The 12,979-nt window shown below is 51.4% G+C and overlaps 5 protein-coding genes across 5 annotated transcripts; 3 read left to right on the plus strand and 2 right to left on the minus strand.

Annotated features, from left to right (window-relative positions):
• Positions 1-1,919: 1,919 nt before the first annotated feature.
• On the plus strand, positions 1,920-3,014 carry F5J12DRAFT_851338 (uncharacterized protein). The gene has a single exon (XM_051746541.1). The coding sequence runs from the start codon at positions 2,322-2,324 to the stop codon at positions 2,604-2,606; it is 285 nt and encodes a 94-aa protein (XP_051597049.1). The 5' UTR covers positions 1,920-2,321; the 3' UTR covers positions 2,607-3,014.
• A 1,150-nt stretch (positions 3,015-4,164) lies between these two features.
• F5J12DRAFT_335555 (uncharacterized protein) lies at positions 4,165-6,261 on the plus strand. The gene is made up of 2 exons (XM_051738951.1): positions 4,165-4,687; positions 4,743-6,261. Exons 1-2 carry the CDS (start codon positions 4,361-4,363, stop codon positions 6,204-6,206), a joined length of 1,791 nt encoding a protein of 596 aa, XP_051597050.1. The 5' UTR covers positions 4,165-4,360; the 3' UTR covers positions 6,207-6,261.
• A 772-nt stretch (positions 6,262-7,033) lies between these two features.
• On the minus strand, positions 7,034-8,077 carry F5J12DRAFT_785152 (uncharacterized protein; the record flags this gene model as incomplete). Its single annotated transcript, XM_051743185.1, has 6 exons — positions 7,034-7,143; positions 7,327-7,478; positions 7,506-7,583; positions 7,639-7,720; positions 7,753-7,890; positions 7,999-8,077. 6 exons carry the CDS (start codon positions 8,075-8,077, stop codon positions 7,034-7,036), a joined length of 639 nt encoding a protein of 212 aa, XP_051597051.1.
• Positions 8,078-9,245: 1,168 nt separating this feature from the next.
• F5J12DRAFT_725211 (uncharacterized protein) lies at positions 9,246-9,662 on the minus strand (the record flags this gene model as incomplete). Its single annotated transcript, XM_051741611.1, has 1 exon — positions 9,246-9,662. A coding segment is annotated over one exon (417 nt), but the record flags the coding sequence as incomplete, so codon positions are not given.
• Positions 9,663-10,418: 756 nt separating this feature from the next.
• On the plus strand, positions 10,419-12,534 carry F5J12DRAFT_785154 (uncharacterized protein; the record flags this gene model as incomplete). Its single annotated transcript, XM_051743186.1, has 5 exons — positions 10,419-10,722; positions 10,778-10,965; positions 11,021-11,254; positions 11,570-11,882; positions 11,966-12,534. The coding sequence occupies 5 exons, from the start codon at positions 10,419-10,421 to the stop codon at positions 12,532-12,534; spliced, it is 1,608 nt and encodes a 535-aa protein (XP_051597053.1).
• Positions 12,535-12,979: the final 445 nt, after the last annotated feature.

Consider the following 12,979-nt stretch of genomic DNA (forward strand, 5'->3'; position numbering starts at 1 on the left):
TCCTGTTTTCCCCGCCCACAATCTCCCCTTCCCATCTGTACCGAACAAAGTAAAATTTCCTTCAATGATCCTTAGGGATCAACTCTATGCTCCGAACCAACGAGATGATGGCGATAAAGGCGCTGGAATCGGCGAATCTCGGCCTATCAAGACCGCTGGATCTTTGCTTGGGAAGAATATCAAGTTTGTACAATTCAGCTGCAGCTGCTCGGCCACGAGCCCCCCACGTTGAAAGATGTTTCCTGTGGAAACTACTCACGTAAGCCAACGATAAGTGCTGCTGCGGTTCTGCCACCGGATCAAAGTGTGCCTTACTAGTAGTATGTTTCAAGCCACGATCGGTTTTCGCGATGGTCCCGAACTTGGAGCTCAAGCTTTGGAGCATATCAACTGATATCAGTAGTGGATGAAGGCGACTGCGTCTGCTTTTCTACCCTCCAAGAGGAATGCACTCATACATATGCAGAGAAGGCTCCACCCCGCGAATCATGGATGATCAATTTCAAGGCTCACGGGCCGAGATGTTACACCATCCAGCTGGTTACTCTTTATCACCTAGCTTTTCCCCATCCTGATCCAGCAGGACGTACTATCCATTAGCCTATGAACGGAGTAGAGGCGGCTGTGAGCTTCGGACTGCGCCTATTGTTGTGGTTCTCGTGTCAGGCCGAGCAACACCCACTCGGTGCAGTGTGAGTACTTATCAGTGTGATTTCAATATTACTTCGCACAGCGACACCAGCTTTTGCCACACCGAAGTCGGAAGAGTTTGAAACGTCATCTAAAACAGGCCTCTTTACTGCAGATACTTGGCAGCAACTTCCTGCGCCAAGCACTCATTTCACTAGCTTCCAGCAGGGATGCGAGACCTGCGACGCAGCGATTCCACGCAATTCCACGCAAATCGAATCTTGAACGTTCTTGCGACCCCCAAGCGTCTCCCGCGATAAATTGGCCCCACGATCCACACTCGAATACGGCGCATCGCTTTCTCGAAGAGGGTGGTGCACGAGTCGACACGTTCCAGGTCGCGCCTATAATTGGCATTAAAGTTCCGATGACGCCTTTCTCGGTTCCGGTACTGAATTCTGCACTCCTTCAGGGTGATTCAAACCCGTACTTGCCATTCCGCTTCCACCTCAATGATAGTTTGTGTTCGCCTTCTGTGTCAGAGTGATGGTGGCTCTTTCATCAGCCGTTCTAATACCATTCAGGAACCCGTTCTCCGCGGATGCAGTAACAAGTTATCAGGGTAGCTTATTAGCCCACCATTTAATGTAACGTTCCGCACCCCAATATGGCCATCTGCATCAACACTGGTTCAGAACCAATTCCACGCCACTGCTGACCAACGAGCCACGATGCACCAATGAGCTCCAAGCGAGGATAAATGCATACCTGTTCTGTATCCTGGTGAGGTGGGCGGCTCGTGCTATACACGCGCTTTCTTCAACGCGTCCTGCGCATTGTTGATGGGGTGCACCGACCGAATCGGCTGATTGACGCTCGCGGACACCCGGTTACACTTGCACATGGCAAAATTTCATGAAATGGTCGCGATCGACAGCTGGCAGTCACGTGTGAAGGTTTGCGATGGGCCCCTCGGGGCCCTAAACCGCATTCTGAAACAAAACAGGATTGGAGTCCTGTAAAAGGTAGACGATACGTGATTTCAACTGGGCTGTGTTTGCTATTGCGGGTTCCGTCCCGAATGGGGCTCGGAGGCGATGGTTTGTGATGGTTTTGATCGGCGAAAACGCGTACCTGCTTCTCTTGACCAACAGCTCGTATTTGTGATAGTCCGTGGCACTGCACAGTTCGGAATCCGACTTAGGGGATACATGACCACATCGAAGACCACCATGCTTGGAATTTAGACAAATTTAAGCAGACAGCGTTGCCTTATAGAGATGGCGCCACGTCCTCCTTCGCCATCAGGCCTACCTTCATCCCCTCCAACGGGGACACGATGGGTGACCGTCCAGAGAGTAGGTTCGATGATACACCCGTGAGTACACGTGTACACAATCCGTGAGCATTCGCGAGAGAGAATGCTTAAATTAGGCCCGGCTTCGCGAATTCACACAGCGTCTTTTGCCCTCTCTTCGATAGAACATCTCGAGGAACTCTGTACCGACTAAACGCATATGGTATGCACCTCGGGTCGAACTTCGCGAAGCGGTCGATCATGATCTACCCCGTATCTCATCCAACGCTTGTTTCATGTGTGCGCATTTCTGACACTGGCGAATTCAGAAAAATTTGAGATTGTCATGTACTCACCTTGTAATTTATGAAACAATCATAATCGCTTGGCTCAGATGTACGTCGCGCCCCGTGTCGTGGTAAGGTTTGTATTCATACTTCCCCTCGAAACTACCGGCCGATGTTTCGAGTCCAAGGGGGTTATGCAGAGGGACACGATCGGGGTACGTATGTTATTGACACTCACTCACGTTGGTCTCGGACTCGCTCTCGCGTGGCCCTCGCCCGCTGAAGGCAGTGCAACGCAAGAGGAAGGAGGAAGAAAAAAAAGAGAGAGAAAAAGTCTCACGGACCTGGTATGCATGGGTATACACGTACGTAGTACGTACATAGCTGTATGACAGATCCCTCCCTAGTCCCACACCGGATGTTTCCATGAGAATGAACTGAATGATAAGTGTGGGACGGGCTCCCTCGCGGTCGTCGGGAGCCGAGGAAAGAAAAGGCATTCGTCGGGCCTAGTCCTCGGAACTTACAAAGCTTTTGAAATCCTGTCGGACGTCGTGAGGCCCAAAAGATGGCACGGGCCACCAAACCAGAGATTCGTTGCCAGGGTGAAATTGGTTTGTGTGGCCGTGGGGGCGTGTGTAAGGTGTGGAATCCATAACAAACCCACAGTTCGCGTAGCGAGGAGGACGAAATCGACCTACGTATGAGAGAGGGCTGGAGAGGCTGCGGACTAAACGGGCCACACCTCGAACGCAATGATAGTCAAAAAGGGATTTAAGGGGCGTACGCACGGCTGCGCGTAGGGGAACGTGAGTGAAGTCGACGACACTGGCAGGAACGAATTATTCCTGCACTTGGGTAATATGGGTTAGACCAACGATCTATTAGGTCCTTGAGCATGAGCTGACAGGGTCGGTCCCTTCACTAGGTATCGTTTGAGTAATAAAGTCGTTGATGGTGTGATCTGGAATCTGAACGAGATCTCTGAAGGAGGCATCGTTGCTATATTAGTGTGCCTGATGTCGAGATAAGAATTGTATTGGAGAGATTCTGGGGCTGGGAAGGAAAGGCGGGGTTACGTCTATCGCCATCGCGACGGTAATGGAACTGGACGAACGTGACAATGTGAATTACTACTTTGGGGGTGAAGCCATTTACTATCACGCAGCTGCCCCATCGTCGTAGGAGGGTGATAATATCCTATCAACCTACAAGGATCAGAGCAGCGCCGACAGACTTTGACAAAGTGTGACGGGATTGCAAGGAAATTGATCCGCAGCGCCACGCGAGGACTTTTGTGGTGATAAAAGAATCGTTCGACAAGAACATCCATACAAAGATAAGAGCCAGGCAGTTTAATTTCGGCGGATGGGATCAGTGGTTTATTCTACATACAGTGTTGTGCTGAGATCTCTCTATGCATGCAACAAGACCAAACAGTGACCAAACCAGTGGCTTTCTCTTGACAGTTGGTTAGATAACACCCAAAAAGAGATTTGAGGAGTTATCCTGTTTGTCCCTGTTTGGTTTTCTGCTTCTCAAAGAGGGAATCCAGTGCAGGGGGGTCGAGTGTTTGTTGCTTCTCCTCCTCGTCTGCTTCTCCTTTTTGTATGGTCTTCTGAGAGAGCCCCCTCCTTTCTCTCTTTTCCTCCCCCCACTCCCCCCTTCCCCCCGACCTTACCTCGCCGCTAACAAGGATACCGCTTGAGTATGTTTTTTTTTTTAATGAAAATTCATCGTCCTCCTCGTCAAGCTTATCGTCTTATGGCCCACAGATCTCGCGACCCTTGCCGGCTTCTCACTACCCGCCCTTCCCACAAATCCTCATCATCCAAAGAGTACGCTTGAGCCTAGCTCGCTGCTTTTTCATCGCTATACCGAACCAACTCCCTTCGTACTGCACCTCGCGCCAAAGGGCCTCCGCTGAACTACCGTTCGCGTACCTTTGTGTCCTCGCTCCACCATTCAGTGCATCGACTCTATCCGCGTACAAAACCATCCTTTGTAACCATCTTTCTAATCCATCTCCACTTGACCCCGGTTTTTCTTCCGCAGCTCTCCCGGGATTCATCTCATTCTCACCCGTATATTACTTGCCGTGTACAACTCAACTCTCCTTGACCTGTTTGCTATCAGTCCTCCAGCAATGGCTCTGACACTCACCGCCTCTCCCTCCTCGGATGACAGGTCCTCTCCCGCCTCCGATGATGGATCTGCTCCACCTCACACGCCGAACTCACCTAATAATAAGCAGACGCTCTATTCGGGGCCTCAAAATCTTTCTAACATTACCACCAGTATCGATACAAGTAACACTAACCGAAATAGTGAGACGGCGTTGACGGCAGCACAGCCTCAAGCAACTGCTCCACCCAAGAAGAAGCCAAGCCGCCGAGCTAACACAGCCGAACGTCGGGCAACCCACAACGCTGTGGAAAGAGCGCGAAGGGAAACACTTAACAGCCGTTTCTTGGTATATTCGTCTTATCGCATTATTCCTTTGCCACTTTTCACATGTGCAATAATAGGACCTTGCCGCCCTCCTTCCGAACCTTACTCAAATCCGACGGCCTTCCAAATCAGCCATCGTTAACTCGTCCATTGCTCACGTACACGCTGCGCGCCGTCACCGCCTCCTTGCGTCCCGCGAACTCCGGATTTTGAAGTCGGAGTCTGACGCTCTGCGCAGAGAGCTTAATGAATGGCGGGATCGTGCAGGACTTCCCCGTGTCGAAGAACCTATCCGCAGCGAAGGTTTTGGAATAGTTTTAAGCGGCGAAATCGAGATCATCCCACTGAGTGGGCCCGGTGCTCCAGGTAGTGGAATCGACGAAGACGACAGTCCCTTTGACGGACTCGACGAAGCTGACGAAGACTTTGGAGCTCAACCTACCGCGTCAATGGACGACATCGATGACGTTATGTCGGGGAATGCCGCAGCGATTATCAAGAGCGCTGCAGCCGTCGGAGCCAATCCCGGTTTTGCAAATGTGGGTGGCAATGTCTCCGATGGGGGAATGTTGCAGTCGCATGTGATGTCCCGTGGCAGTGGACCAGGCCCGATCATTGCCCAGATGCCTCCGCCGGTGTCGTTTGAGAACCCGGTTATGCCGGCAACCTACGAGCCGCAAGCATTTGGAGGCCAATTTTTCACCGGTCAGCATCACCTGCAGCAATCCCTGGATAACGACAAGGTCCCTGCGTGGACTACTACATTTGCAAACACTGCTACAGCATTCCGTCAGCAAATGCAACAGCATCCGATGATCAGTCATCCTGTCCATACGCCGTCGTCTGCTGCCGACCACGCGCAAATTTTCGAGAACTCGAAGAGGCAGCATCAGCAGCTCTTAGCTATGTGTCAGCACCAACAATCTCAACGGCAGCTTTCTTTCCCTGCTGTGGATGCTGACGACACCACTTCGGTCGTGTCGAACCGAAGCGGGAGTGAGCGGGATATGGGAGATATGAGAGCTAGGAGTGCGAGTACCTCGACGGGGTACGGCTCCCCACCCGGTCACGGCTCCTCTTCCTCGCCGGTGTTGTATGACTCAAGCGGGAATTACGAGTCGCCGGTGCGGTACGACAGGATGGGGATGGTTCCTCAGGGTATGGGCATGGGTCTAGGCGTGGCGATGGGTATGGGAATGATGAAACAGGGGTTGGCTTGGGGGGTACGCTGGGAGTATGATGTGAAGCGGGACGATTGTTTGATTTTTTTGGTGTTTTTTTGGTTCGCTCTGGAGTGCTTGGAGAACGTGGACGGGTATCGTGCTTCCCCTTACTCGACTTCCCCAGTTGCGCCTTTCTCCATATACTGCCCTTTCACACTCGTTTTTTCCCTCGAAGCTGCGGTGTTACACTTCACCATTGCCTCTTCCTTCACCCGACTTCAGTTCAGTTCCCCCCCATCCCCGCTGTATTTCCCGACTTATTTATGCGTTGCCGGATTCATGCTGTGTACCAGCAATGCTCGTCCTCTTCATCGATAATTAACTAGCCGCTACATACTTATTGTCTCGTTCGTTTTCGGCTCTTTCTCGCTCGATTGGTGTGCGTTATGCGATTTGTGTACTACATAAAAGCGAATGTACGCTCGGCTTACCACCTACCGGTACGTATACCCGGAGAGAAGAGAAGAGGAGAGGGGGAGAAAATTTTGGCTTTTGGACCCCGCGTGTTGGATGGATCAATATTATTGCATCGAACAAAACGTCGGATTCCACAGCGCGTACCATACACTTTCAAGCTCGTGGTGCCAATAACAACGTCGTACTTGGATTGCATTTTACTTGTGGCGTAGATGTTTTTAGAGATGCTCGTACAGTAAGCACTATATCGTTGCGCCTTGGATGCCCACTCGACGCTCCGATTTGAAGTTCTGCATTGCAACGTTGCATCATCTTCCGTTTGCATTCCCATCGGAATGGCAACCAACTTGAAACGAGTGAGACGGTAGGAGGGATCCAGTAGAATGTACTAACCACAACTCTACCATTGGTCACGCACGCAAATATATCAAATAGTACTTAAATATATGTAAGACACAGTATTCTGTCCGATCGTTTCGACTGTGCGGGGTAAGCTTTTACCCTTTATTACCCCACACTATTCCCTGCCGACGGAACATGCTAATTGACAGTGAATCAGTATAACCCTGTCTGGGTTGGTTCAATGAATGCTCAGGACATGGACCGTACAAGCACTTCGCGATGGACTCAACTTGAGATCTAGCGCGGTCTGCAATGGCCAGTTCAGTGCAGGATCGGTCGTACGCCTCGTCAAGAATCGATGGAACTAACCTGTATAGTTTATATTACTATTGACTCCGCGTGAGCTCGGGTGCTATTCGCTTGCCTTGTGACCACGGCGAGTGTGGACCGGTATATAAGTGAGAGGAAGTGGAGGTTCCTTGGACGACCTTGCGCGCTGCGTCAGAGGGGTATGATATCAAATCATCAAAATGCAAATACGTATTCAGAGCCCTGGCGATGGCGCGGTATGCATTCCGTGTTCACTTTCTCTGCTTATTTTCGACCGGTAGAATTCTTTAGTCAGGCAACCCCTCGAACTTAGAGAGTTTGGATAGTAATATTGAGAATTAGTATTCACCTTGCGGGATCCGCCGGGGAGAATCCGAATCTGCAAATCGCGTAGGAAGTCCGCGTACATACTGGACCCTCGTTCCTGAGGAACAAATTTTTCTTGTCTTGTGCTCCGAAGAAACGCCGCTCGGCGAGTCCCCCTGTTTCCAACTGCGCGAGCTGCACGTATGTATATAGTCGACCAACCTGTGGACACGACATGTCGCCGTCACCCCGTTCGAAAAGTCTGAACCTTCAGGGGTGCCCTTTGCCATCCAAAGGTGTCTGTTGTAAGAGATCGCGGCGCGCCCTGACCGGGAAAATGGCTCCGCGAACGAACCCCCCCTCTGGCATCGGTCTAAAACTTCCCCCGGGATCCGATTTAGGCATTTGCGGTAAAATGCGGCACTGCACAATGGTACCTGTATATAAGGAAGAGAAAAAAAATGCCCACAACGGCTACCGAGATCACCGAATCTGTCGGTGGTGTGAGAAATATTATCAATCTTTATGCTTTCACCGATCAGAACGTGAGAGAGTATGCGGAGGTTGCGCCCTTCAAGCTGGTGGCTGCCCAGGATTGATGAGACGACTAGAAAACGGGTAGAGAGGAGACTGAGTTGGGAAAGCAGTGTGTGATTGGTTTAGTAGTGGTGTGAGCCGCAACGCGATATTATGTAATACTCACTAACCTACTTACCACCAAGTACTGGAGCGGACATTACTGAAACGGTAAGGAATTCAGTACTCTCCCGATCCGTGTCTCTTCCATCACCCATAGTACGCAGTACTTGGTTACATGGTTACTAGTTCACTACCCCACACCCGTATAATTTACGCAAGCCGAACCCTACCATGTACCTGAGCGTGACTGTCTGGTTTTCCATAACCCATGGTCTCCGGGGAGGACAGGTGTTTGAATGGAGAATGCTGGCGTACACTGTTGCGGGCAACCGCAAAACGCCAAAAAAATGTAGGTCTCTCCATAACAACTTCAACAGGGGTTGTAATATACATATGAGTGAAATTGGTCTGAAGTATTATGTAAGTAACATACTTATTGTACTATCGTGGTTGAAATGGTGTCAGGATGGGTTCTGATACGATGTTATGTAGCCTGCACAAAGGTAATCAGTGGTTTACGGCTCCTTGTGCAGATATGGGGGGATTTAGGTTGTATAGTTGAAAATGTTTGTAGACCCAATCGGCGAGGTATAAGTACACCGTGGTGTCCAGATGATCAGACGACCGAAAGAGCCATATAGTAAACCCGACCGGTGCTAAGGCTGAGTGCTGGCAAGAGTCGGTGCACTACCGTGTCTTTCTCTGACCCTTTTACTTCAGATCTCGCTAGAGATCCGAGTTCTTACCTCTGGAAAACGACGGAAAGCACATAGACATCATCCTTCTCGCCCTCTGATGCCCCGCCCCATGATGCCTCACACCCTCCCTCCCCCCAATGTAGTACCAATGGCCATCACCTGATGCAATCACGCGATACGGCTGCGTCTCCCACGTGACTTGACGGTGCCATTCTCATCGAGACCTAACGAAGGTGTTAGCACCAGATTGCCGATGGACGTAGACACCAATGCTAACCGAAGGACGAGCTGCCACTCTGCAGGACGATAACAGCTGCCTGCTCGAGAAGATTGAGCTGCGAGGAGACAGGAAGACTGATCTTATTGGCAACGGCATTCACGAATGGGTCGGTGGTACAGTGGAAGTAAAAGCTAGCAAAAGAATGCGGAAGGACGTTGACATGTTGGCAGTCGACCATCCAGACCCGTTCGTTCACAGAGTCTCAGAGGAAGTTCTTGAGGGAAACATCCGAGGGACAGATGAGACGAGCCTCGGTCTCGATGGAAACGCAGTCCTAAGGCCGTCCGGGCCGACGTTCCAAGGCCTATCGCAAGATCAGTACAAGGTGGACCAGTACGATGAAGCTCAATGCACCTTATTTACGTATCTTTCCAACGCGGTGGCGTTGACGAACGGGATAGGGGCCTCATCCATGCAGAAGAAGCTATGTTGGATATATCCACCACCTACGGGGCCGATCCCATTCCCCTCAGGAAGAGGACACTGTAGCAGCACCTCGACAGTATTGGCGATTGCGTTGATGGCGACATCAGTGCGTCGACTTCGCTCCTCGGTGGAGAGGTCAGGCTCGGAGATCCAAGCATGGAACGATGGTGCAGGGATGTACTCCATGACCAGATGAGTGTTGCAGTTCCCGTCGTTGAAGACGTCGTACACTTTGGGCACGTGCAGGTCGAATGCAGAGGACTGAGCCTGTGCATAGAGGTGCGCCTGGGTGCGCGCCTCTGCCTCCAGGCTCGTGTTTCCACGCTTGACGAATACCTGCGAGCCAGGGGAAGATGGGACTATATACGTCCCAGGGCCATTGGAGCAGAAGTCAACGACGTGTCGCTGGGCCGTCGTAAGCTACACAACATCCGTCAGTGTTGCAGCGACGCCACACAAGTAGACTGACCGTCAAGTGGATGCGTTGGGAAAGTTGAGTCCCTTGGGTGTGTGTATGGGTGAGGGTCATGAGTTAGAAGCGTATTAAGGGTCATATGGGGGTGTGTTCATAGAGGCTGGGTGTTACGGTACATGTTACATCCCAGCTTGAGCGCCACAAAGTAGCACAGCATCCTAGCGCTCGGAGTGCTCGGCCCCAGTGGAGAGTGTTTGCTTGTTATAGCCTATTCCTTGCATAACATGTAACAGAGGCGAGTATGGCGTCTTCCTAGAGGTGGTCTTTAGACACTTCTGTGGCGTTCTTGAAGAATACTGTGACAGTGTCGTTTTCTTCAGGAACCGGGGATTTTGTCAAGGGAAGGAGTAATGAGGTCTTGCGAGTTCACAACTATCGCCTCAACTGGAGTAGGAGGGTCTGCTGGAATTGCGAGCCTGTAGGAGCTGCTGAATCACACGTGGAAGTCTCCGCCAGTCGAGTCTGGAGAGCGCGAATTAGTTCCTGCTCTAACATAAATGAACGAAACTTCAAGGCTGATTGGCCGCAGATCAATCCATTCTGAAATGGGTTCAATCAGCTAGACTTCAACACCGTGGAAAGACTTGGCAAAATATTCCTCATCCTGATATCTCATCATGGTGCAGTTCCGTGTCTTTCTTGGGGCTCCTCTTACTTCAGATCTCGCCAGAGACCCGAGTTCTTACGTCTGGAAAACGATGGAAAGCACACCGACACCCTTCTCACCGTCTTACGTCCCGCCCCACGACCCCACCCTGGTGTATCCTACCGCAACACTCGACGAAGCCAGCAGACGAATATCTCTTCTGTACCAGAACATCATTTTCGAGGATGCAGACGACGAGGACGGGGAATGGATTGATGATAGCGAGTCTGATGGCGCGGGCGGGGAGATACTACTCACACAGGACGATATTGATGGTGAGTATCGTGACATGTGCATATATATGTCTTTCTGGTTTGTCCTATTACTTAGGTTTTGATTTTGATATTGCCACCACCACCACCACGTTCCTTACGTCATGGGCCCCGACTCCAGCAGCAACCCTCGAAGAAAAGCGTAAATGCTGCGGCATCGGCATCGGCATCTGGTTTTCTTCCCTCCTTCCTCCTCACGTCGCAGTCTCAGCCACTGCAGGCTACATTCGAAACGCAAGAAACGGCGTATTCCGACGGCGTAAATGTGTCGTCTACTATTACCCGCTTTCCAAACATTCAGATTAGCCTGCACACTATCACCTCTCTTTTGTCTCTTGGTAGCGCTGCGGTTGAACAACATCAAAATCAAAATCAAGCGCAACAAAGGAGGGCGTACAAGGTCAAAGTCCTTGTTGACATCCTCGAAGTCGAAGGCCCCGACACCGTTGAAGTGAAGACTGGGCCGTGTGCAGGTCAAGAAGTATCGATACTCAAACTGCTATTTGGGGACGAGGAGGGATGCGTGTGCGGCCTGGTGAGACACAGCGGAGGTCTGGGGTGGGTATGGGATGGACCCGGATTCACGTCTTGCGTTGGCGAGAGGGGATATCGTTCACTTCGAGAGTAAGTACTTTTTGTGGTTTATTGCATTCAGTATCCGATGATCGATACATATCGATATCGTTGCTCTTGCCTGCATTCTATCTGCTAACGTGGATAATACGACCATGTCAACCCATTTTGCTTGGTATACATTGTCATGCCCTTGTTCCTGGACGCCGCTGCCATACCCCTTGTGAACCATATTATTAGACATCCTAGCAACCTTCTCCCATGATGCCCGTTCTAGACGTGGACCTACAACTACAACCACTACAACCACTACAACCACCATCACCACCACCACCATCACCACCACCGCCACCGCCACCGCATCCAAGCCATCACCATCTTCTACCAATGTCACTTTATCGCATCCCCTCAATGCGCCCTGCTTCTCGGGCTCAAATCTGCTACCCGGCACTACCAACCGCTCGTACTGACGCATGACTGTGACCGGATCTTCGGTTGGGCTATAGCGATGCAGCCGTACGGCGCGTCGGGGTACTGGGAAAGTGGTTTGAAGACGTCGCAGGAGTTGGAGTTGGGCATTCTTGTGGAAGGTAAGAGGCCATAGTGCAAGGCTTTGGAATGGTCTTAAACGGCAAAATCGAAATCATCCCGCTGAGTGGGCTCGGTGCCTCAGGTAGTGGAATCGACGAAGGTGACAGTCCCTTTGACGGACTCGACGAAGCCGACAATGAGGTTGGAGCTCAACCCACCACGCCAATGGACGACACCGATGACATGATGTCGGAGAATGCCACAGCGATTACCAAGAACGCTGCAGCCGTCGGAGCCAATCCCGGTTTTGCAAATGGTGCTGGAAATGTCTCCGGTGGGGCAATGCTGCAGTTGCATGTGATGTCCCGTGGCGGTGGACTGGGCCCGATCATTGCGCAGATACCTCCGCCAGCGTCGATTGAGAACCCGGTTATGCCGGCAACCTACGAGCCGCAAGCATTTGGAGGCCAATTTTTTGCCGGCCAGCATCGCCTGCAGCAACCCCTGGATAATGACAAGGTCCCTGCGTGGACTAATACGTTTGCAAATACTACTGCGGCATTCCATCAGCAAATGCAACATCACCCGATGATCAGTCATCCTGTCCATACGCCGTTGTCTGTTGCTGATCATGCGCAAATTTTCGAGAACTCGAAGAGGCAGCATCAGCAGCTCTTAGCTATGCATCAACATCAACAATCTCAGCAGTAGCTCTCCTTCCCTGCTGTGGATGCTGATGACGCGACGTCGGTCGTGTCGAACCGAAGCGGGAGTGAGTGGGATATGGGAGATATGAGGGCCAGGAGTGCAAGTACCTCGACGGGGTACGGCTTCCCACCCGGTCACGGCTCCTCTTCCTCACCGGTGTGGTATGATTCAGGTGGGAATTACGAGTCGTCGGTGCGGTATGACAGGATGGGGATGGTTCCTCCGGGTATGGGCATGGCGATGGGTATGGGAATGATGAAACGAGGGATGGTTGGGGGATATGCTGGGGGTATGATGTAAAGCGGGAGGGTCGTTTGATTTTTTTTGGTTTTTTTTTGGTTTGCTCTGGAGTGCTTGGACAGCGTGGACGGGTATCGTGCTTCCCCTTATTCGATCTCCCTAGTTGCGCCTTTCTCCGTATACTGTGCTTTCACGCTCGCTTGTTTTT

The sequence above is a fragment of the Pisolithus orientalis genome (genome assembly GCF_024613125.1).
Source record: "Pisolithus orientalis strain OTSU chromosome Unknown F5J12scaffold_33, whole genome shotgun sequence".
Classification (NCBI taxonomy): Eukaryota; Fungi; Basidiomycota; class Agaricomycetes; order Boletales; family Pisolithaceae; genus Pisolithus; species Pisolithus orientalis.

Excerpts from the sequence above, each read along its gene's own strand:
- F5J12DRAFT_851338 (XM_051746541.1), top strand. The coding sequence starts at position 2,322 with ATGTACGTCGCGCCCCGTGTCGTGGTAAGGTTTGTATTCATACTTCCC.
- F5J12DRAFT_335555 (XM_051738951.1), top strand. The coding sequence starts at position 4,361 with ATGGCTCTGACACTCACCGCCTCTCCCTCCTCGGATGACAGGTCCTCT. Across the intron at positions 4,688-4,742 it reads CACTTAACAGCCGTTTCTTG|GACCTTGCCGCCCTCCTTCC; the intron begins GTATATTCGTCT and ends GTGCAATAATAG.